At 35.0% G+C, this 19923-nt stretch overlaps 2 protein-coding genes across 2 annotated transcripts; one reads left to right on the top strand and one right to left on the bottom strand.

Annotated features, from left to right (window-relative positions):
- The first annotated feature begins 478 nt into the window (after positions 1–478).
- On the top strand, positions 479–6134 carry LOC140892041 (mitogen-activated protein kinase kinase kinase NPK1-like). The gene is made up of 17 exons (XM_073300780.1): positions 479–1037; positions 1168–1206; positions 1436–1501; positions 1591–1701; positions 1923–2003; positions 2135–2212; positions 2296–2378; positions 2980–3064; positions 3183–3283; positions 3463–3502; positions 3697–3756; positions 3835–3878; positions 3970–4198; positions 4302–4532; positions 4746–5053; positions 5125–5192; positions 5837–6134. The coding sequence occupies exons 1-17, from the start codon at positions 588–590 to the stop codon at positions 5938–5940; spliced, it is 2178 nt and encodes a 725-aa protein (XP_073156881.1). The 5' UTR covers positions 479–587; the 3' UTR covers positions 5941–6134.
- A 2816-nt stretch (positions 6135–8950) lies between these two features.
- Positions 8951–11942, bottom strand: LOC140874376 (RAN GTPase-activating protein 2-like). Its single transcript, XM_073277662.1, has 2 exons — positions 11860–11942; positions 8951–10941 (listed from the first exon to the last, which is right to left on the bottom strand). Exon 2 carries the CDS (start codon positions 10928–10930, stop codon positions 9287–9289), a length of 1644 nt encoding a protein of 547 aa, XP_073133763.1. The 5' UTR covers positions 10931–10941; positions 11860–11942; the 3' UTR covers positions 8951–9286.
- Between the last annotated feature and the right edge of the window lie 7981 nt (positions 11943–19923).

Below are 19923 nucleotides of genomic sequence, written 5' to 3' on the forward strand. Positions count from 1 at the left end.
AATTATCCTACGAAATGACCATGGTATTGTAATGGTTTAAGATATTATGGGAATCTAAGAGGAGGTTAAAAAATTTTTATAAGGTTCGAGGTTAATATTAAGTAGATCAGATTCATGTACTACCCTTCAGCTCGTGTTTGCCTTGAAATGGCTTTTAGAGCATTGTGGGTATTTGTTTTGAATCTTGATCTACTTAATTAGTCTCGGTAAACTCCTTATATATAATTTTTTTTGTAAAAAAAAAAACAGAAAAGATTAAAATAAGAATTTTCCTAATCTGTTCGAACCTTCCCATGATTCTCATTATTATTATTATTATTATTATTATTATTTTACAAATCACAACGGCTACTTTCTCAAAACTTTCAAATTTCTTGGGGAAATAAAGTAAATAGGTAATACTTTTGGGCACAAACTGAGAATAAATTCCTGTTCTCCAATGGTTTATTTTCAAATCTTTGTTCCCTCTTCTGGATGCTCACTCTTCTCAGTTTTCACTCGAATGAACGCACTCTGGAAAATGCCCTAAGATTATCGCTCGGGAATCCCCTAATTTCGCTGTGAAGTACGCTCCAGCAACGTCAAAGATGCAAGATTTCATAGGCTCCGTACGCCGATCCCTGGTTTTCAAACCATCGGACGAGGAAACTGTTGGATTTGGTGGGTTCGTGGAGAAAATCGGTTCAAGCATACGAAAATCGAGAATTGGATTGTTTGGGAAGCCTCCAGTCCATGCGCTGCCACCAATTTCGACGCCTCCAAGAAAGGTCTCGAGGGCGGCGCGGACGGAGGAGGAGATGGCACTGCCGCCTATGGAAGCATCCACAATGGAGTCTCCTCGTGTGAATAAAATCAGGGAAGCTTCTCCATTGAATGAAAAAGGTAAAAAGTGCGAGGGCTTGGTGGTGAAGAAGAAGGATGTTGAACAGCCGCCGCAGATCCGTTGGAGGAAAGGGGAGTTGATTGGTTGCGGTGCATTTGGGAGGGTATACATGGGAATGAATATTGCTTCTGGAGAATTGCTCGCTATTAAAGAGGTATTTTGGTTGTAATCATCTCAATGAATTTTTTTCCATTAGTTTCTTAATGGTCTTTACTCAATAGATGTGAGTATAGTACACCAATTTGTGGGTTTCTCTCATTGTTTTTTTTGTTACTTTGATGCAGGTTGCAATTGGGACTAACAGTGCTTCGAAGAAAACTCAAGTAAGGGCATCGGTTTGAGCTGATTTGTCTCCATTTAGTATATGATACTTATGAATTTTAACTCCACTTGCATCAAAATTGAGATAACACAATTTATATTGGTAATTATGAGAATTTACAAAACTCATCTCACCGCCTATAAGGTGATTTTTAGTCTACAACTGTTTTATCACCAGAACATAATATCGTATAGACATTTGACAGTTTCTTGGTGTATTGAATTTGGCAGGAATATATTAGGGAGCTTGAAAAAGAAGTTGATCTATTGAAAAATCTCTCTCATCCAAACATTGTTGTGAGTATAGTAAAATTTCCTATTGTTTGATTCATTAGAACCTGGTGTCAAATATTTAATACTAGCACTATTTTTATCATGTTGTTCAGAGATACTTGGGAACTGCTAGAGAGGAGGATTCTCTGAATATTTTATTGGAATTTGTGCCTGGTGGATCCATATCATCTCTCTTGGGAAAGTTTGGTTCTTTCCCAGAATCTGTGAGTGGTTACTTTAATGTTATTCAGAAAGTGGAGACGGAGAAAATGTTAAATCTCTGGGAAGTGGATCTTTTTGGGGTTTGGATATCGGCTCTTCTTGAAAGCCACTAATTGACAAATGGACTAAACAGAAATGGGGCTATGAAAAATCAACTTTTGTTCTGGAATAGCATATTGGTATTATTTAGACTTTTAAACTTGCCTTTGAATTTGCCTTTCAGGTTATTAGAATGTACACAAAACAATTGTTGCTAGGACTAGAGTATCTTCACAAGAATAAAATTATGCACCGGGACATCAAGGTATTTATTCTGTCTTTCAATATCTTCACAAGAATAAAATTATGCACCGGGAAATCAAGGTATTTATTCTGTCTTTCAATTATTCTCATGATTTCCAATCATCATTTAATGATAATTTGGATTCTTCCTAGGGTGCAAATATTCTTGTTGATAATAAGGGGTGTATTAAACTGGCTGATTTTGGGGCATCCAAGAAAGTTGAAGCATTGGTATGTTTCTCTTTGCATTTGTAACAGTTCCATGATTCCTTCAATGAACACTGCTTCACAGCAGTAATGGAAATCTGTTGCAGGCTACAGTAACTGGTTTCAAATCAATGAAGGGTACTCCGTATTGGATGGCTCCTGAAGTAATAGTGCAAAGTGGTCATGGCTAGTGAGTCGCGCAGCTTAGTTTTTTTACCTAGTATAGTTGAATCTGTGTTATTTTCTAGATGAGTTATTTATGCAACAAAATCCATTGTTACTTTTATCTATCCTTTTGCATTTATCTATGGTTCTACTACACCTCATCCATAGGTTCCAAAAATTGTCATCTAATTTTTCTAAGATTGTTTTGATTTCATCAAGTTAATCTAGATAATATTTCTTTTAGCAAACTTATGAACTTGTGGCACTGTGTATATATATATGTGTGTGTGTGTGTGTGTGTGTGTGTGCTCAATTTCAGCCACATCAGCACGGCAGCACCTAAAAGGTAGGTGATACAAATCAAAGTAAAACTTGTCAAAGCTAAATCAATGTTGATTAAATGTATTTTTCTTGCAACAAGCTGACGCTACTGAACTGTATCATTCAATTACTTTGTCCCCTTTAACACGTCAAACTGTAATTTTCAATTTCCTGTCCTGATTTTCTAACTATCCCAAACCCATTAAAAAACGAAACATATGTACTTGATTTTCCAGTCATGTGCTTCCCACTTGAACTCAACCAATATTCTCTCAATTTCTTTTTCTGATAAAAAAAATCAACAGCTCTGCGGATATTTGGAGTGTTGGATGCACAGTCATTGAAATGGCTACAGGCAAGGCTCCATGGAGCCAGCAATATAAGGAGGAGGTACTCGATTGTTAATATCTATATGAATTTTCAAGTTTCAGGATTGCATATTTTTAGTTTTTAATAATTAATAATAATTAATTATCATCATTAATTAATTTTCGTTATTTCACTTCAGGCTGCTGCTCTTTTTTACGTTGGGACTACAAAATCACATCCACCAATACCAGAGCATTTGTCCACAGAGGCAAAAGCCTTCTTGTTAAAATGTTTACAAAAGTGCGTTCTCTCTTATATCTGTTGTCTGCGCATATATTTGCCTGATATTACGCTCCGTTGCGTGCTTAAATTAGCTATTTATGCAGTAGGCTCTTTGTGCTCAAAGAAAACCTTTATAAATTGTATGCTTTTACGTGTCTCTCTTCACCTCTTTCTCAACCAACAAATTTGACTTGCAGGGAGCCAGACTTGAGACCTACCGCATCGGAGTTGGTAAAGGTAGTGCAAACTGTTTTCTCATATTTGCTATATTATAAATGACTATTATATGAAATAACTGCATTTGATGCTGTCTTGCCACAGTGTTTTCATATATCATCGGTCGTTTGAGAGTTGCAATTTTTTCCTTTATTTGTAGCAAAGTTATGTTTGATGCTATACTGATGTATTTTGTCATTGCTTGTTATCTTCAGCATCCATTTGTTACTGGAGAATGCCGAGAATCTCATCTTGTTCTACGCACTTCAACTATGGTAAGCAAAGACATTTTTAGCAATCTATGTTTTTCAGTTCTATAGGAGTATCTTTACCAATTTAATTATCTGGACCAGGATGGAATGCGGATGGGAGCAAACGGGGTTGGCATTAAGAAGTCGTAAGCACTTTGATGAATGGATTTTGAAAATCTTTCGGCAATCTGATTTGAATCAGTTGTTTCGAATCTTGAGATTTTATTCATGCTGCAGAATGAGCCTCGAGGAAAAAATGACCTGCAATGGACTGAAGGATGTCAGTGACTTGGGTGACAGTGTCAGATGCTCAGTTGTTCATTCCGATCAGTTCTCAGATAGAGGATCCCTTTGGCAACCAGCAAACTTTGACGATGATATCTGCAGAATTGCAGATGAAGATGATGTCGCACTTGGTGCACCAACAAAATTTACATCCACATTGCTTTCTCATGATTGTAATCAGGTAAGGAGTAGACTACTGCATGGTCTTTGCATGTTCATCATCTTCGTTCTCAGCCAAAGAAAAAATATTGCAATTGAAGTTTTTCATTGTCATCATTATGCAGAGTTTCAATCCTATGTGTGAGCCCAATGATGATTGGCCATGCAAGTATGATGGAAGTTCAGAGTTGAATAAAAGTGGAGCAGGGTTGTTTTCAAATCAAATAGATGAGCCTGTAAATAGATCTTTAGCTTCGGGTGTCGCGGATTATGGCTTTACATTCCCAGGGCATTCAGGAGCTGAAGATGAGGACGAAGTGACTGAATCAAAGATTAGAGAATTCCTTGATGTAAAGGTAGACTCAATGTCTCTTTTTTGTTTGTGTTCAGCAAGATCTTATCTTTTCATATTCAAAAGTATAATCCCAGTTTGCTCATCCTACTTTTAGAATTTTATGCATCTTTCATCGAAAAGAAATCAGCTTTCCATAGAAAAAAGTTACATTTTCATCTTTGTTCCTGTTTTCTTTCCATTTTATGTTATATAATATTTCACTAATTCTTTTTAGGCTCTTGAACTGACAAAGCTGCAAACACCTCTATATGAATTCTATAAATCCTTGAATGTTGCTGGCCCTCCAAGTCCAGTTGGGGTAGGGAACAAGGAAAATGTTTCAAATAATTACAATCTTCCACCTAAAAGTAGGTCACCGAGTAGGTTTGGTAGCAGAAGACTTTCTACTGCCATCGATGTCGAGTGCAGCTCAAGTCCTGGGAGTTGTTCCAGACGTGTATCGAATGTTGTTGATGTAAACTTCCAAGCTTCTCAGGATATTAAGGAGCTTCTTGATTCTCAGCGAGAGCCACTTAGCCCAGGGTATGTGATTATCCTTGCATCATAATTTGTTGAATGAGAAGATGTGTGAAACCTGATTTTTTTGCCCGTAGCTCTGAGTTTACCCTGAGACAGAGGAAATGGAAAGAAGAACTTGATGAAGAGCTCGAAAGGACCAGAGGCAAGTTTTATGAGTTTTGCTGTGTACAATTTGGACTTTCAGATCCCCTTTTCTGTGTGACAGAGGTGGCACATGATTTTCTTTCCTTGGGACATCCATATTTTAATTAGCTCCTTCCCAAATGAGAAGCGGTGTTTTCTTTCTAAAACGATATGTACGATTTTTTTACCATAACCACTCTTTATAAGACCCAGGTTTAATCATGTTTAACGAAACTAATACACATATTGCTTTTGCTGAATGAGTTCTTTGTGTTCACATAATTCGTAAAGCCTTCCAGACCTATATCCTTTTTTTGAAATTGGTAGAGCTGCTGCGGGGGTGGTTTTGGATTCAAGTATGCTACTTCAGACAAACACAAGAAGCTGTTTAAATGGCAACTAGTTTAGTAACAAATAATGTTGAAAATGCATCTTTTTATGATACATAATTTTATAACAGTTAAATCCAACATGCACATGTAGTTACTGAGTAACTAGTTGTCACTATGTAATTTTTGAGAACTGTGTCCGCATCTACTTTTTATGTCAGAAGCCATGGTTTTTCTAAGCCTTCATCTTGATAGTTTGATGAGTTTCATGGAGGAGGCATGGCTGTTTTACTTCAGGATTTTGTAATGAAAGACTGTAATTTGTCTGTTTCAGAGCTCATGCGTCAGGCAGGGGTGGCAAAAACATCGTCACCGAAGGATCGAATTTTGAATCGAACAAGAGATCGTTTACGGTTTCCTCCAACTCCAGGGAGATGAAGTAAGTCTTTTACAGCTCCTCAAACGATCCAGAGGATTGATCCCTGTTGACATGAGTTAAAATTTACCAAGTGGAAGTATCATGCCTGTAAGTGAATCTTGTAATGAATGCTTCAGGTGAGATATATCCATCCCGTTTTGTCATTTGAGTTGTGTATAGATCAGATCTTGTTCAAAATTGTACTTTCATTTCATATTCTGAGTGTGGCTACCAGGCAATATATGATGTATGAACACAGCAACCACATATATACTGTTGCTGTTATTTACCTAAGATTGATATAAAAACATGTACTTCTAGTCACTTCCCTCGTATGAACCCAAGTGTTTGATACTGTGCATTTTGTTGCATGAGGGCGAAGAACATGAGAAATGCTTCGGGGTTTCGATGCACATGTAAAATATATATATATCTCTTTCTCTTCATATCGTTTACTTGCAGAACCTTTGATTTCTGGTTTTGATTGACACAATAAATATGCTGGTTTGTTTAAGTATATTTTATAGACTTCTAGTTTGTAATGTGTAGCCATTTTCGCATTAAGTTGCAGCTTATATTGCAGCATGTCATATACATTTTGTGACATTCAATACAAAACAAGTAATCATAATGTTAACCAGCCTAATATTGTCATTTAATTAAGGAAAATTGTTCTGGGGAAATGCATACTAAATAATACTCCGTACGTGTTCTTTTTTTTTTTTTATCATGTGAATAAAAAAAAATCATTGAAAAATTAAAGTGGGGTATTATTTGGTTGATTAATAACACCAATTAATGCTCATACACCAATATGGATGCACAAATTAATAATCTGAGCTGATAATTTTTCAAGTTTAATCTCATTAATCTCAAAAACAAAATGCAAGAGGGCCGCGTGCAAGCACACTCCAGTCGTTTGTGATTTTTCACAAAAATGAAATTGATGAAAAAGAAGAGGAAACACAAATAAGCCATCTAGCAATGCACAATCGTGCTTAATAATAATTATTAAGCGTGGCATTTTTTAGACGTAAGATTGATGAAGAGAAACATTAATTAGAAATTTTACCAAGTAGTGCTAACAATGTATAATCTTAAATAGGTATGTCTGACGATGAATATGCAATAGATATGTGTTGACACTTTATAACTTACAATAGATATTAATGTTATTGTTTTTAATGTAGTTCAATTAAATTGGGTGATATCTAATTAAAATCTGACAAACATAAAACATTAAACTTAAATATGTTATATTTACACATTATTTTGAGTTATTTAAAATTATAGTTTAAATAAAAAATATTTTTGCGCTTAACCTCGAATCAATCTCTTTTAAGCTTAAAAAAACTAGAAACTTAGCTTTTTTACACATCTATGCACTTGCATTTTTTAAAATTTTGTTGATAAGTTGCAAAAAAAAAAATAAAAAACAATATGATACATTATGGATACAATAGATGTTTTTTATTTTCTACAATGTTATGATAGAAGTGATGGAAAAGTGTATACATATATTTTTTTGAAGATGGATACAAGTAGATTTTGTCCTTTTTATTAGGCTGTGTTTGGTACAAGTGATTGAGTGGGTTTGTTGGTTGTTTTTTGGGTCAAACCTCTGTTTCAGTACAATTTTTAATAAACCAACTCAATCTATTATGGAAAGGACAAAGTTAATACTAACAATTCATTTGTTAGTCATGTCCAATAGTTCTAGAAATACCATTTGTCCCTTCTTTAAAATGATTTTTATTACTTTTTTTAAAAAATATGAGATATTTTGGTCATAATATTAAACTCTCCTTTCTTAAACCTTTTCATAAACATCAAACCAAACATATCAAGTTTTATCATCACATATTACACATCTTCATCTATCATTTTTTTAATCATTTATTTACTAATCATTCAATAATCTCATTTTCGAACCAAACGTAGCCTTAATGACTTAGCCCTAAAATGCTCCCTCAAATCCAAAAATTATATCACCGCTAACAAAACAAAAATTAAATGTTCAAAAGCTAAAACTTAACCAAAAATTCATTAATATTTACTACACGAGAAATCATAAATGGACACAACATATATATACTACTGATGAACTAGTGTAAGTATTTAATTTACTTTTTATGAAGGGTCTTAATTCCAAAGAACATTACATGCAAAATAAAGGGTGTTAACTACTGCTTAAGAATCATGGGCATTATGTATTGGATTTGGAGCAAAACAAGCTAAGTCAGTGGTCAAGCTCGACAAAATACTTATAAAGTTATCCTAGGCTTGGTCTTATTTTAAAGAAGTTGGTGTGTGCAGTTCCTGAATCCAACTTTTCGTCTTGACCGAAAACAGCATTGCCAAGAACACCGCGAACTGAGGAAATGGCCACGAATGAGACACTTCTGCAGAAAGGGTAGCTGATGTTTTGTTGAGGCAAGAACACACCGTGAACCAAGTATAACACCTCCAAAATTTTCTTGCACTTCAACACAATTGCCTGTAAGTTTTCTACTTGATCCAAAAAATGTTCTTCAATTGGTCTCATTGACACAAATTTTGTTTCTTTTTCTTTGGGTTAATCTTATAAGCAGGTTGCTGCTATAAATAGACTACTCTGCTATTGATCCTGCAGAGTTATTCTGTGATTGTGTTTTTATACCTGTGCAGAAATTTTGCCAATTATTAGTAATCTTCTCCATTTTTATCAACTTGTTTTATGATCATTATTCTGGTTGTATGTAATTTGTTTTAGATAAAATAAAACAAAACTGCTGAACTGTGAATTAGAAAATCATCAGATAGCTTCCATAGGAGATCAGATGGACTTATTACTTTCCTTTCTTATGGTGCTATTTCTTACAAGATAATTAGGAATCTGATTAGTTTCATCTTCCCTCTTTTTTATTTGTTAATTGCTCACTTGAAGCTCAATTCGAGTTATCGCAGATACTATCAATCCTTCATCGGCAGATTTCAGATTATCTGACTAATTTGCCAACAGAATTACAAGAAAACAGTAAAATTCCCACTACATTAAATAAGATCATAGAGGATATCATCGGTTAGTAAGAGTGATAATTAGAAAATCATAATAAAAATACTAAATTAATGGTCTCCAACATGGAGTACCAAGAAGCAACAAGTCTCAATGCAATGTTAATAGTCTAATCTGATAAGAAGATGCTTAATCCTAATTCCACACTAAGATCAAGTTGAGATAAACCCAATGCAACTATAAAAGGCAATGGATTAGCCTTAGCGTGGTTATGAGTCATGCAAGAGTCCACCAAGTTCCAACAAAGCTAGCAACTTGAGAATTTGAAAGAAAAACATAACAAGTTTCAGAAGAAGTTGTCATCAAGATGTTCACTCTTCTTGATTGACGTCAAGATTTTTGAGTTTCGCTTCTAGATCATCTTGACCATCTTCATCTCCATCTTCATCTTCATCTTCATCTTCATCATCAAAATCTTCTCCATCTGGATCATTCTCATCCAAGGGACCGAGTTTATCAGGATGTTTTTTAAACATGTCCTTCAGTTCATCAATCCCTTCATCAGAAATGAAGTTTCCATTGATGTTAAGTAACTTGAACCCTGGCTTTTCTGCCAAATCCTGAGCCAATGTTCTCGCTGCAGCCCTTCTAAGAGAGTTCTGGCTCAGATCGACTTCCTTCAATTTGGCATGCTCTTCTCCAAATGCCTTACTTATCAGAAGTGCACCATTGTCTTTGAGGTCGTTTTCTGACAGGTTCAACTTCACAAGAGACTTCTTTCTAGCAATGCAAGCAGTTAAGCTTTGAGCGGCTTTGGCTGATATGTCATTTCCAGCCATCTCCAATACCTCAAGGGAAGGAGCAGCCACTTCAAGAGCGTTGGCTAAGGCGATTGCTCCATCATCTTCAAGATTCAGGTAACTCAAATAAATCTCAGTGAGATTCTCCTTATTTCTAACAGCCTCACTAAGCTTGATACCAACCTCTACACCAAACATGTTGTCCCGAATATCAAGTTTCTTCAAATTAATACATTTTGCAAGTGCTTCAGTCAAGGCAACCCCACCTTCAGAGCCAACACGAGTGGATGAGCATCGGAAATCTTCTAATAAAGGACAACGCCTTAGAATCTCAGAAATTGCAATAGCACCTTCATCACCTGTCATATTGTTGTGGAAATGAAGAACCCTGAGCTTCTCTGTGGAAGGAAGTAATTCACAAACAGCCCGGGCTGCTTCCTCTGAAATCCCATCATTTATCAGATATAGTTCCTCCAAGCAAGTTTGAGACTGCAAGAGCAAACTGAATGCCCGGACTCCCTTCTCACCTAAGGCATTGTCTGAGAGATTAAGGCAAGTCAACTGAGAACCTTCTAGAGCTTCAGAGAAGATTTTCATGACATCAAGTGCTTCTGCCTCTGCTCTTCCAGCAACAAAGTCTGAGAGATCGACTTCCTTCAATTGATTCTTTATCGAAGCTAAGATGGGCCCAGCAACATGAGCTGCACCAAGACCAAAACTTCGATTGCTGAAACATATTTTGGTATAAAAATTGGTGGGCTCTTTTAAGGGACTCAAAAGTGTTTGTGCCTCGTCTTCTTCAATAAATGCCCGCTTACCTTTAGAAATATCAAAAAAGGTTTCACGAAAAGCAGAATCAACCTTGGAATCCACTGTGTCCTGTTCCTCAATTATCGTGATACTGGAGCCTCCCTTAAGAACTTCCAAACACAGCTTACTACATTCTCTGGCATACAACTGCACGGCAGAAGTCCCATCACCATCAGGCTCTTGTTCATAAAGTTTACTTGCACTTCCAAATGCAGAATTTTCAATTTGCTTCGCATATTTTAAAGCCACAACCTCATCTAGACAACCATACTTGCGAGTGAAACTGGTTGGAGTTGAGATATTACTGGTCAGTCGTTCCACTAGAATCTGACGTGTGTTTTGGTTAGGGGGCCAGAGTTTGACGGTTACATGTCTGTGTTCTCCATTTGATGTCACAGCATCCATTTTAGTCGAATCTAAATTTCACAAGCATGCATGCTATTAATCGCAATTGCCAACAAGTAACACAAGATTGGATATGAATAGTAAACATCGAAAGTGAAAACCAATAAAACAGAAGTGATAAAAGAAATTCATATATAAACTCAGAAAGCATTACCCTACACGAGATTCACAGAAGGGGAAATGATGACCAACGGTACTGGCCATGCAAAATAGACACTCAAATGAACTACACGAAGTTTAAAGAGGTAAAGACCAGAGCCATAATTTTTAAAAATTATAATGATAAACGCAATGAATCAGCTTTGTTCCCGTTCTTTGGAAGGTTCACAAATGAATCTGACTCCAAAAATATGGAATCCGTTATTCATGCATAAACCTGCCTACAGACAGTAGCACAAAATTAGAGGGACCCAAATAAGCTCTTGAGATTTATCGATGTGGATTCTTCAAATAAGAAATTAGCCTCCCTATACATTTTTTGTCATTAATTTCACATCCTATGCCGAAATTTTCTTTCTTCTTTATTAATTTTCAAGACTGGTCCTTAGCCAATCATAAATACAGACATGTGTAGTTGCACATAAAATCACACACAGACAAAGTGCGTATGTGTGTGTAGGAGTCCAGAGCAGACCAAGCAGGAACTTCCAAAAACAAAAAATTTACTCGAGGTCCATTCTAAAAATTTAAGCTGCTCCAACACACCAAAATGCATCAATCCTTGACTGAGTTTCCGTTCGTGCAAGTGCGCGATAGCAAAAATGCAAAGATCAACGAAAGAACACGAAAAAATAACACAACCCAGAACAACCAAGAGGGCGGGTGTTCGCTTCACGTTACACGGAAATTGAAACCACAAACCCTAAAAACCCGAAAACGTAGAGCATCATTGGAGAATAAACAGCGAGAAAGTGAACAAATTGGAGTACCTTGGTTGCGATTTCTGTGGTAAGCTTCGGTTCTTGGGAGAGAGAGGACACGTTGGGATTCGCGCTTGCACTCAGCTTCAAAGCAAAATTCAAACCATTTGTATTTCGAATTTGAATGCTGTCTCGTTTTTATTTTTTTTAGCAACTCACTTCTTACCATTTGAAAATTTTTGGGAAATTTATTATTATTATTATTATTATTATTTTGATATATTGGGAAATTTATTTTAAAACCTCAAAGATTGTTTGGTTTTGCAAGATTTTTTTATCGTTAAAATTAATAAAAACGAGGGTAATGACAAAAGATAATTTAAATAATTATACATGAAAATAATTTTAGAAATAAATATATATCAAAATGATAAAACTATTTCATATTTTATTTTAATTTAGAAAAATTGATAGTATTTGAAAAATAATTTAAAATAATATTTAATGGACGAAAGACATGGTGGAGATTTATGAAAATCCGCAATGATATTTTGAAAAAAAAAGTGTTAAAATAATTTTTTTTAAAACAAAAAAAAATTAAGATCGTCCTTATTTTTAAAAACATTTTATAAATCGTCAAATAACTTTTTTTATAGTTTGTAAACTCAGTCAAATATCTTCTATCTCTTATGCGACATCTCACATATCTATATCCATAAATAAAATATAATATTTTTTCATGATCGATCAAATAAGATATCTGTATCATAAAATTAATTAGTAAAACCGTTTCATATGAGTTTTTTATATTTTGGTATCATTTCGATCGGAACCAAATTGAATTCGTCGTGAAAGAATCAAATTATGCTACTAAAAAGAATCCGAAATTATTTTAATCCCGTCTTATGAATCCCATCCAATGATATATTTAATTCTTTATTACTTCTTCTATATAAAGAACTTCTTTGTGTGCATAGCTGTTGTTGGGGAAAAAATTTGATTCTAGTCATCTTTTAATCCGGTTTCAATTCGATTTCGATTTAGGGTTCGTGTGATGGTTATAAGGAATAGTTGGAAATTAACTTAGCATAAGACATGTCTATGAATCGTGATTGGATGTAGCGTCAAATAGATGATAAATTATCTTGTTGATAAGTTTGTGGAGGTGATTGGAGGTTCGACGAAATGTCAATTTTAATCTGATATATATTAGGGTATGATATTTTTAGTCTTATGTCCTTCGTTGAATCAATTATAGTTCTATAATCATATATATTCTAATGATCAATTGTAGTTTTATGTCAAAACCATCTAATTAAATGATCAATATCGTTGTTAAATTTGTATAATTATAATATTGTTAAAGACATATGCATGTCACAACGGATTTATTAACCACGTAATTATAAAAATTTAACAAAATTATTGGTTATTTAATTATATTATTTGATACCGAGGACTAAAATTGATCGTTATAACATAATTACATGACTGTACGAAATTGATTTAACAAAATTTGCAGGACTAAAAATATCATATCAAGTACATACCGAACAAAAATTGATATTTTTCCTAAAGATTTCTTGAAATTCACTTATGAACATCCAGATTGTGTTAGTGATCATAACAATAAGATATACACGCAATGAATGTCGTAACAGATAATTTTTTGATTCAAAATGATGTGCATTATCACTTCGTTAGAAATGCATAGCTACGAGCTATGTCAAGCACAAAGATGAACTATTGAAGAAAGCTAATCATTCTATTAATTCTGAAATAGTTCATAAAGAAAAAACATTTTGTTACCAAACTATGACGATGGAAGGGATTGACCAAATGTTTTGATCGGTCTTCATTAAATAATGAACATCATGTCACGTCCTGAAAACGATATGTATCATTGATGTTTTTTAACAATTCAAAATCGCAAAACAACAAACCACGTAGTACATAAAATAGCCAAAAGTCAGTCTTTTACATAAATCATCATTGTTTTTGCAGTGAAAAACACAATGCTGAAGCGATAACGAAATAGGAAATAAAACTGAATTAGCTACTTGAATTTTCATATCTTGAATTTGATCACAAACCCCAAAATGTGTGTTGTTCATCGTCTTCAACTGATCTTCACCCGTATCTGGGGAGGAAAGTAAGGAGAATGAGTGTTTTGAGAAACACTCTGCGAGTGGGGGTCAATCATACACATAATATCAAAATATACAAAATATGAGATCAAAAGAAGACATGTTCTAGAACATGTCGGGACATGAAACAAGACAAGAGGCAAACATAGTTCGAAACAAGGCATCAAGACATATCATAACTGAAGCATAAATTTATACATGGTACTGTTATTCATATCTTAAATCATGTTATCATGATAAGTCCCTAATTGTTAATCATCTAAGGGGACGAGGCCTTATATCAGTTATTATAACCCATCGCATCAGAGTCTTATCATATCTTATCTTGTTTTCGGAAATTTTCTTACCACTTTTTAATTTGAATCTTAACAGTGCATTTTTCGAATTCATGGCATAACAAGGAATCATGCAGAACAAAACATATGAAATCAAGGGAGCATGAAACATGTAATGTACAATTGAGTTTTCAAAAACGTGAACATGATCATTTTAAACGAACACATATATAAGCCCACTTACTTGGAATCAAACTAAAAAGGGATATAAACAATGATTCTTTTGGACGAAACTTTGCTTGAAATCGAGCATCACTTCGGTAGTATTTCGGACAGCTTCTCCTAGCTCGACTTCTTGCTTGAATGGCACACCTTTGGATCGAAAATTGGGGCATATTATCACTACTAATCAACTTCTGAAACTTGAAATATGCAGCTCCTAGTTGATCTATCTCACTCGAATTTTTGGAGTGTTTTTGGTGTGATTTTCCTCTCAACCATTGAGGGTATTTATAGGCAGCTTGAATCAGCTGAATGGTCATGGTTTTAAGGCCATTACTGCCCATTTTAATGTCATAATTCTCCATGAATGGGCGGTTACAAGTCTGATTTGAAAAGTTGTAACAATTGGTCAAATGATGCATTTATCTTGGCATTTCATATTTCCAAAAATTATGATGCACAAGGGTTTTAAATGTCGAAAATGTGGCTGCGTGGATTTCAAAATTTGCCTACATAAGCTTGGTCAATCATTCATTTAATTTCATTTTTTTATTTTCGAAAATGTGCATTCATGAAAATCTTGGGGCTTCACACATCCAATCCTTATTGTTTGCCATATGTATCTGTTTAGTCCCTAATGTTTTTAATGTGCCGAAAATATTCCTAAAATTTTAAAAATATTGCCCAATTCATCCTTCAACCTAAAATATATTAAAAAAATTCCCAAAATAATTTTGTTTATAAAATTATTATTCCAACATGCAGTAGTATTATGATTGTATAATTACCTTGATGAGGAGGAAATGTCTCCTTCAATTGTGGATTCGAACACGTACATGTTCGAGATTTTTTATTTTCATGATTTATTCCAATATTTTTGAAATACTTAAAACAAAAAAATCTAACCAATGCTAGATATCAAGAGGAAGTGAGATCAAATCATGATATACTAATGTAAAATATGATTCAATTTCATTAATTCTTAAAAAATTATTCCAGATTAATCTAAGCTCACAACAGATCTTAAGAGAAAAACAAAAGACAATACAGAATTGTGGCAACCATCTATATGACAATACAAAATTATGGCAACCAGCTATAGTATGTAGCAAAACAAATTAAAGATACCCTTAAACTAAGAATAAATTCTAAAAACTTTGAAGGATATTCAAACGAGGATAAAAATCCTAGAAGAACAACCGAGTTCTAGTAAGAATATTAAGGGAGGAATACTATCACCATCTTTTGCTACTGAACCCTTGTTACATATAGAGATGGCAATGGGCTGGGATAAAACCCAGCCATGTGTTGAACCCGTCCGATCGGGGTGGGTTCAAACCCGGTCAAACGGGTTGCGGTACGGGGCAGGGCGATTCAACGTGTCTACTGGCGTGTTCAAGGCAGGTCGTGGGACACAAACCCGCCTCGTATATATATTTATGTTATATATGTATATTGTATATATATTATACATATATGATATATGTATACCGTATATATATATATATCATATATATATAGAGTTTTGATATGTTGTCCACCCATCGTGCCCATCTCTGTGTTCACTTTGTGGCGGCACTCAACTATTGGATGTACAATTCATCACATCCAATAGTTGAGTGACACCTCATTGGGGGGCACAGAGTTGGGCAGTACATCCCCTCCAATGCTCAAGTCAAATGTGAGGACTACAAAATATAGTGAGTGATGTGTGTGCACTCGATGATGTTCAACCCTTAACAATGAAATCAAACATGATATTTATAGGAGAGGCCTCCGGATTTGGTGTTGTCCTTCCTTAATTAGAACCCGTGAATATAAGGATTTCAATCCCGTGAATCTCGGCTGAGATCTTGTCCAAATCCTCCTTAAAGATGGAAGGTCTAATATTTGAAGAGATTTGATATCGTTTGGCTGACTTGGTGTTCTAACCAAGCTTACACGATGGCCGACCTACCACCTTGCCGACCTGGGATTGGTGGTGAGGGAGCTGTGCCAAACTACCAAGTTTACCGACCTGCCATCTAGCCGACATGGGATCGGTGGTGAGGGAGTTGTGCCGACCTGCCACATTGGCTAACCTTCCATATGAGATCAGTGGTGAAGGGGCTATGCCGACCTGTCACATTGGCCGACCTGAGAGACTAAGATAAGGTTCATCGTTGGGATGAGCTGATCTCATCCAGGGGTATCATCCTATATGTTTCTTGTACAAGTGAATTTCTGTGAGGGCCCATTATCTTAAGTGAGTTAAAATTTCCGTTCGGGCCTATAAAAAAATTCGGCATGACCTCCCCATAAATTGGATATACTCAAATACTCAAAATATCTCAACAATATTCTCAACAAAATAACAAACATAAACAAGTGCCGGCCAGGCACAATCACCACATACACAAACTAAAAATATAATATAGTCGGCAAATCTTGATATACATAGACTCTCTGGGAGATGACGACACGATGAAGTACCTAGAAATACTGAACTAACTCTCAAGAAGTTCAGGTACTTCTTAATGCTTTCTCTCGAGCATCCTAGATCAAATGAAATGTGCTACCTGTCATTTCCAGACACATAAAACACACAAAAGCCCCCTCTAGGGTGTCAGAACCCCAGTATGAGACATCACGAAACCATGACACATGACATAGAAATGTAATGATGTCATGCATGAATGCAATGCATGAACAAGTGCTAGATATCAGGATATCAAGAATCAAAGGATTGATATCAATAATCATACATAATATGCTAGATCTGGTCCACGACTCAACGGATCGTGTCCGAAGATATGGCTTCACTCTCAAAGCCAACAACTACATAAGCAGAACCGGTCGAGGTGCCCAAAAATATTCACAACACAATATTATCTCATATCATATATAACGAATCTCAACCAAAATTGAATTCTAAACAATAAATCATTCAATATATGGTCAATAAATTAAAAGCATTAAGAATAGGAAAACACAAATAAACTATGCGAAGAATTCAAATATATAAATCAAAACATCAAAATCATAGGTTCAAGTCAAGATTCGTCTACCCTCTAGACTAAAAGATTAGTTCATGATGAATTTGAAAATAAAACTAAGCATGTTTCTCCAAAAATTCATCAAAGCAAAACTATAGAATGAAAGAGTAACAAGAACGAAGTTAGAATAAGCTTCTCCGTCCCGGATACCGCCGTCTTCCTTCTTCGTACCAAGTTCTCTTGCTCTTGTGCGCTCCAAAAGTCTCCAAGTCGTCTTCCTTCCTGCAAACCCTCGATAACCCCTCGAAAAAACCCTGAAATTTTCCTTGTAAACGTGCACAAAAAGTTTTGTTGGGATCGAATGTGTGTGTAGAGGGGGGGGGGGGGGGTGAATACACACTAATAAAAACCTTTAATTCTAATGCAATATGATTGAGCAAATGTTAATTCACTCAACCGATTTTATTTTAACTTTCTTGATATATAAGATCTACTTAGAGTAGTGCGGAAACAACTCTTACTAAACTTGATGATAATGATGAAATAGTGTAATGCAGTAGCGTAAATAAGCACAGATATGTTTATGGATGTTCGAAACTCAATCTTCTACGTCACCTCTTCTTCCTCACCGGAAGGATACACTAGAAGACTTTGGTTATTACAACGTCTTGCAATACACCTGATAAGTGAATTTTGTGTGCATTATTTCATGATAGGGTTATGTCTATTTTGTGTGCATTATTATTGTTTTTATGTGTTTTTATGTGTTTTAGTGCATGTGTGTGTATTTCACTCCTCGGGTTAATTTTGTAGGAGAATGAATTGTTGAAGAGTGAATTACGGAGCAGATTTGTTCAAAAAATCAAATTTAATTTTAAAAGAATCGAAATCCAATCTCCACCGTTCAGAATAAATTCAAGATGTTTTAAAGCTGTTTTCTAAATTTCAGCTTGATCCGACGGCTAGATCTTGAGATATAAATTTTTCAAATCGTCACTCGCAATAGAAATTTTGTTCTGCGCGCACGAGTTGCTGGTTTAGACTCTGTTTTTTTTTGTTCTGCGCGCGCGCGTGTTTCGGCATCAGATTTATGCGAAAATTCCTTGTATTGGAAGGAAATTAATTGGTAGGCGTTCCAGACCATATATATAGAAGATATAACATATTTTTGAGGGTTTCAAAGTTCCAAAAAGCACAACACAGAGGGAGGCGGCTACAGGCTTGGGAGAGAACATTTTTCTTTTCTTTTCTTCTTCTTATTTTTAATTTTGAATTATTGTTTTTAATTATTGAGTAGTTTCTTTTCAACCAAGATGGCGTGATTGGGCCGAACAAATTTATGTAGAAAACTTGGATGTTTGTTTGGGATTTTTCAGAGTTGATTTTATTTTATTAATTTTCAGATTTATATTTGTCTTGTGAATAGTCTGGTCAACTGTTTGCTTGCATGTTATTCGATTCCAAGTCGAAAGAGGAGGTATTGATTTTGATCACTCTGATAATTAACATATTGTAAACCGACTAGAAATAGAATTTGGTTTCAGTGTGCGGTTTGGATGTAAACTGAATTTTCACAAATATTTCAAATTTGATTAGAATTACGAAACATTAATCCGTCAATATTTGAATAGGTTTGATTGTTCTAGAAATAGACCTTTAAACAAGATAGGAGAATTCTCGTAATTTAAGATTAAATTTGAGTCCTGAATCGACTACTTGTTACATGATTTGTTCGGTACCTACGTGTGTCTTGGTTGTCTTTGTTTTAATTATTTTTATCTTCAGTTATTTTAATTCTTATTTCTTAAGCAGTTTTTATTTTATATTCTTATTTTATTTAAATCAAATTACTTTTTATTATTTTGTCTAGATTAAGTAAAATAATTAATTCTTGAGAATTGACAACAGTCCCTGTGGGATCGATACTTGGACTCTCTGTCCACTTTACTATTACTTGACCTGGTACGCTTGCCAGTAGATTTATATCACACCGATTTAGCCGGTCAAGTTTTTGGCGCCGTTGTCGGGGACTGTTTAGTTAATATTAGGATATATTATTTGCTTGAGACTAATTTTTTTTTTCCTTGCATTTGTTTAATTATTTATTTTAATTTTAATTTTTCTTACTTGTGAGGTACTTGGAGATGGATCATCGACAGGTGTTCACAAGGTTTGACCAACAATACTCAGAGCCATTTTTTGCTGCTTGGGGGAGATTCAATGATTTGGCAAACAAATTTCGATGCCATAAATTTTCGAACTGCACCCTTACTCAAATTTTTTATGGTGGTTTGGATGCGACAACAAGAAGTTGGGTAGATTATGGAGCTTTGGCCACTGGCAGTCACTTGTTCAGCAGCGATTACGATAATGCGATGCACTTGTTCAATGATATGGCAGATTTCGACTACCATTGACATTGTGATCCTTCACTGCAAGGTTGGAGTCAAAAATATCCTCCAGAATTCAACCCCAAAAATTTTGCGAACCAACCACCGGAGTATCAAGAAGAGT

The sequence above is a fragment of the Henckelia pumila genome, chromosome 1, assembly GCF_033568475.1.
Source record: "Henckelia pumila isolate YLH828 chromosome 1, ASM3356847v2, whole genome shotgun sequence".
In the NCBI taxonomy this organism is placed as follows: Eukaryota; Viridiplantae; Streptophyta; class Magnoliopsida; order Lamiales; family Gesneriaceae; genus Henckelia; species Henckelia pumila.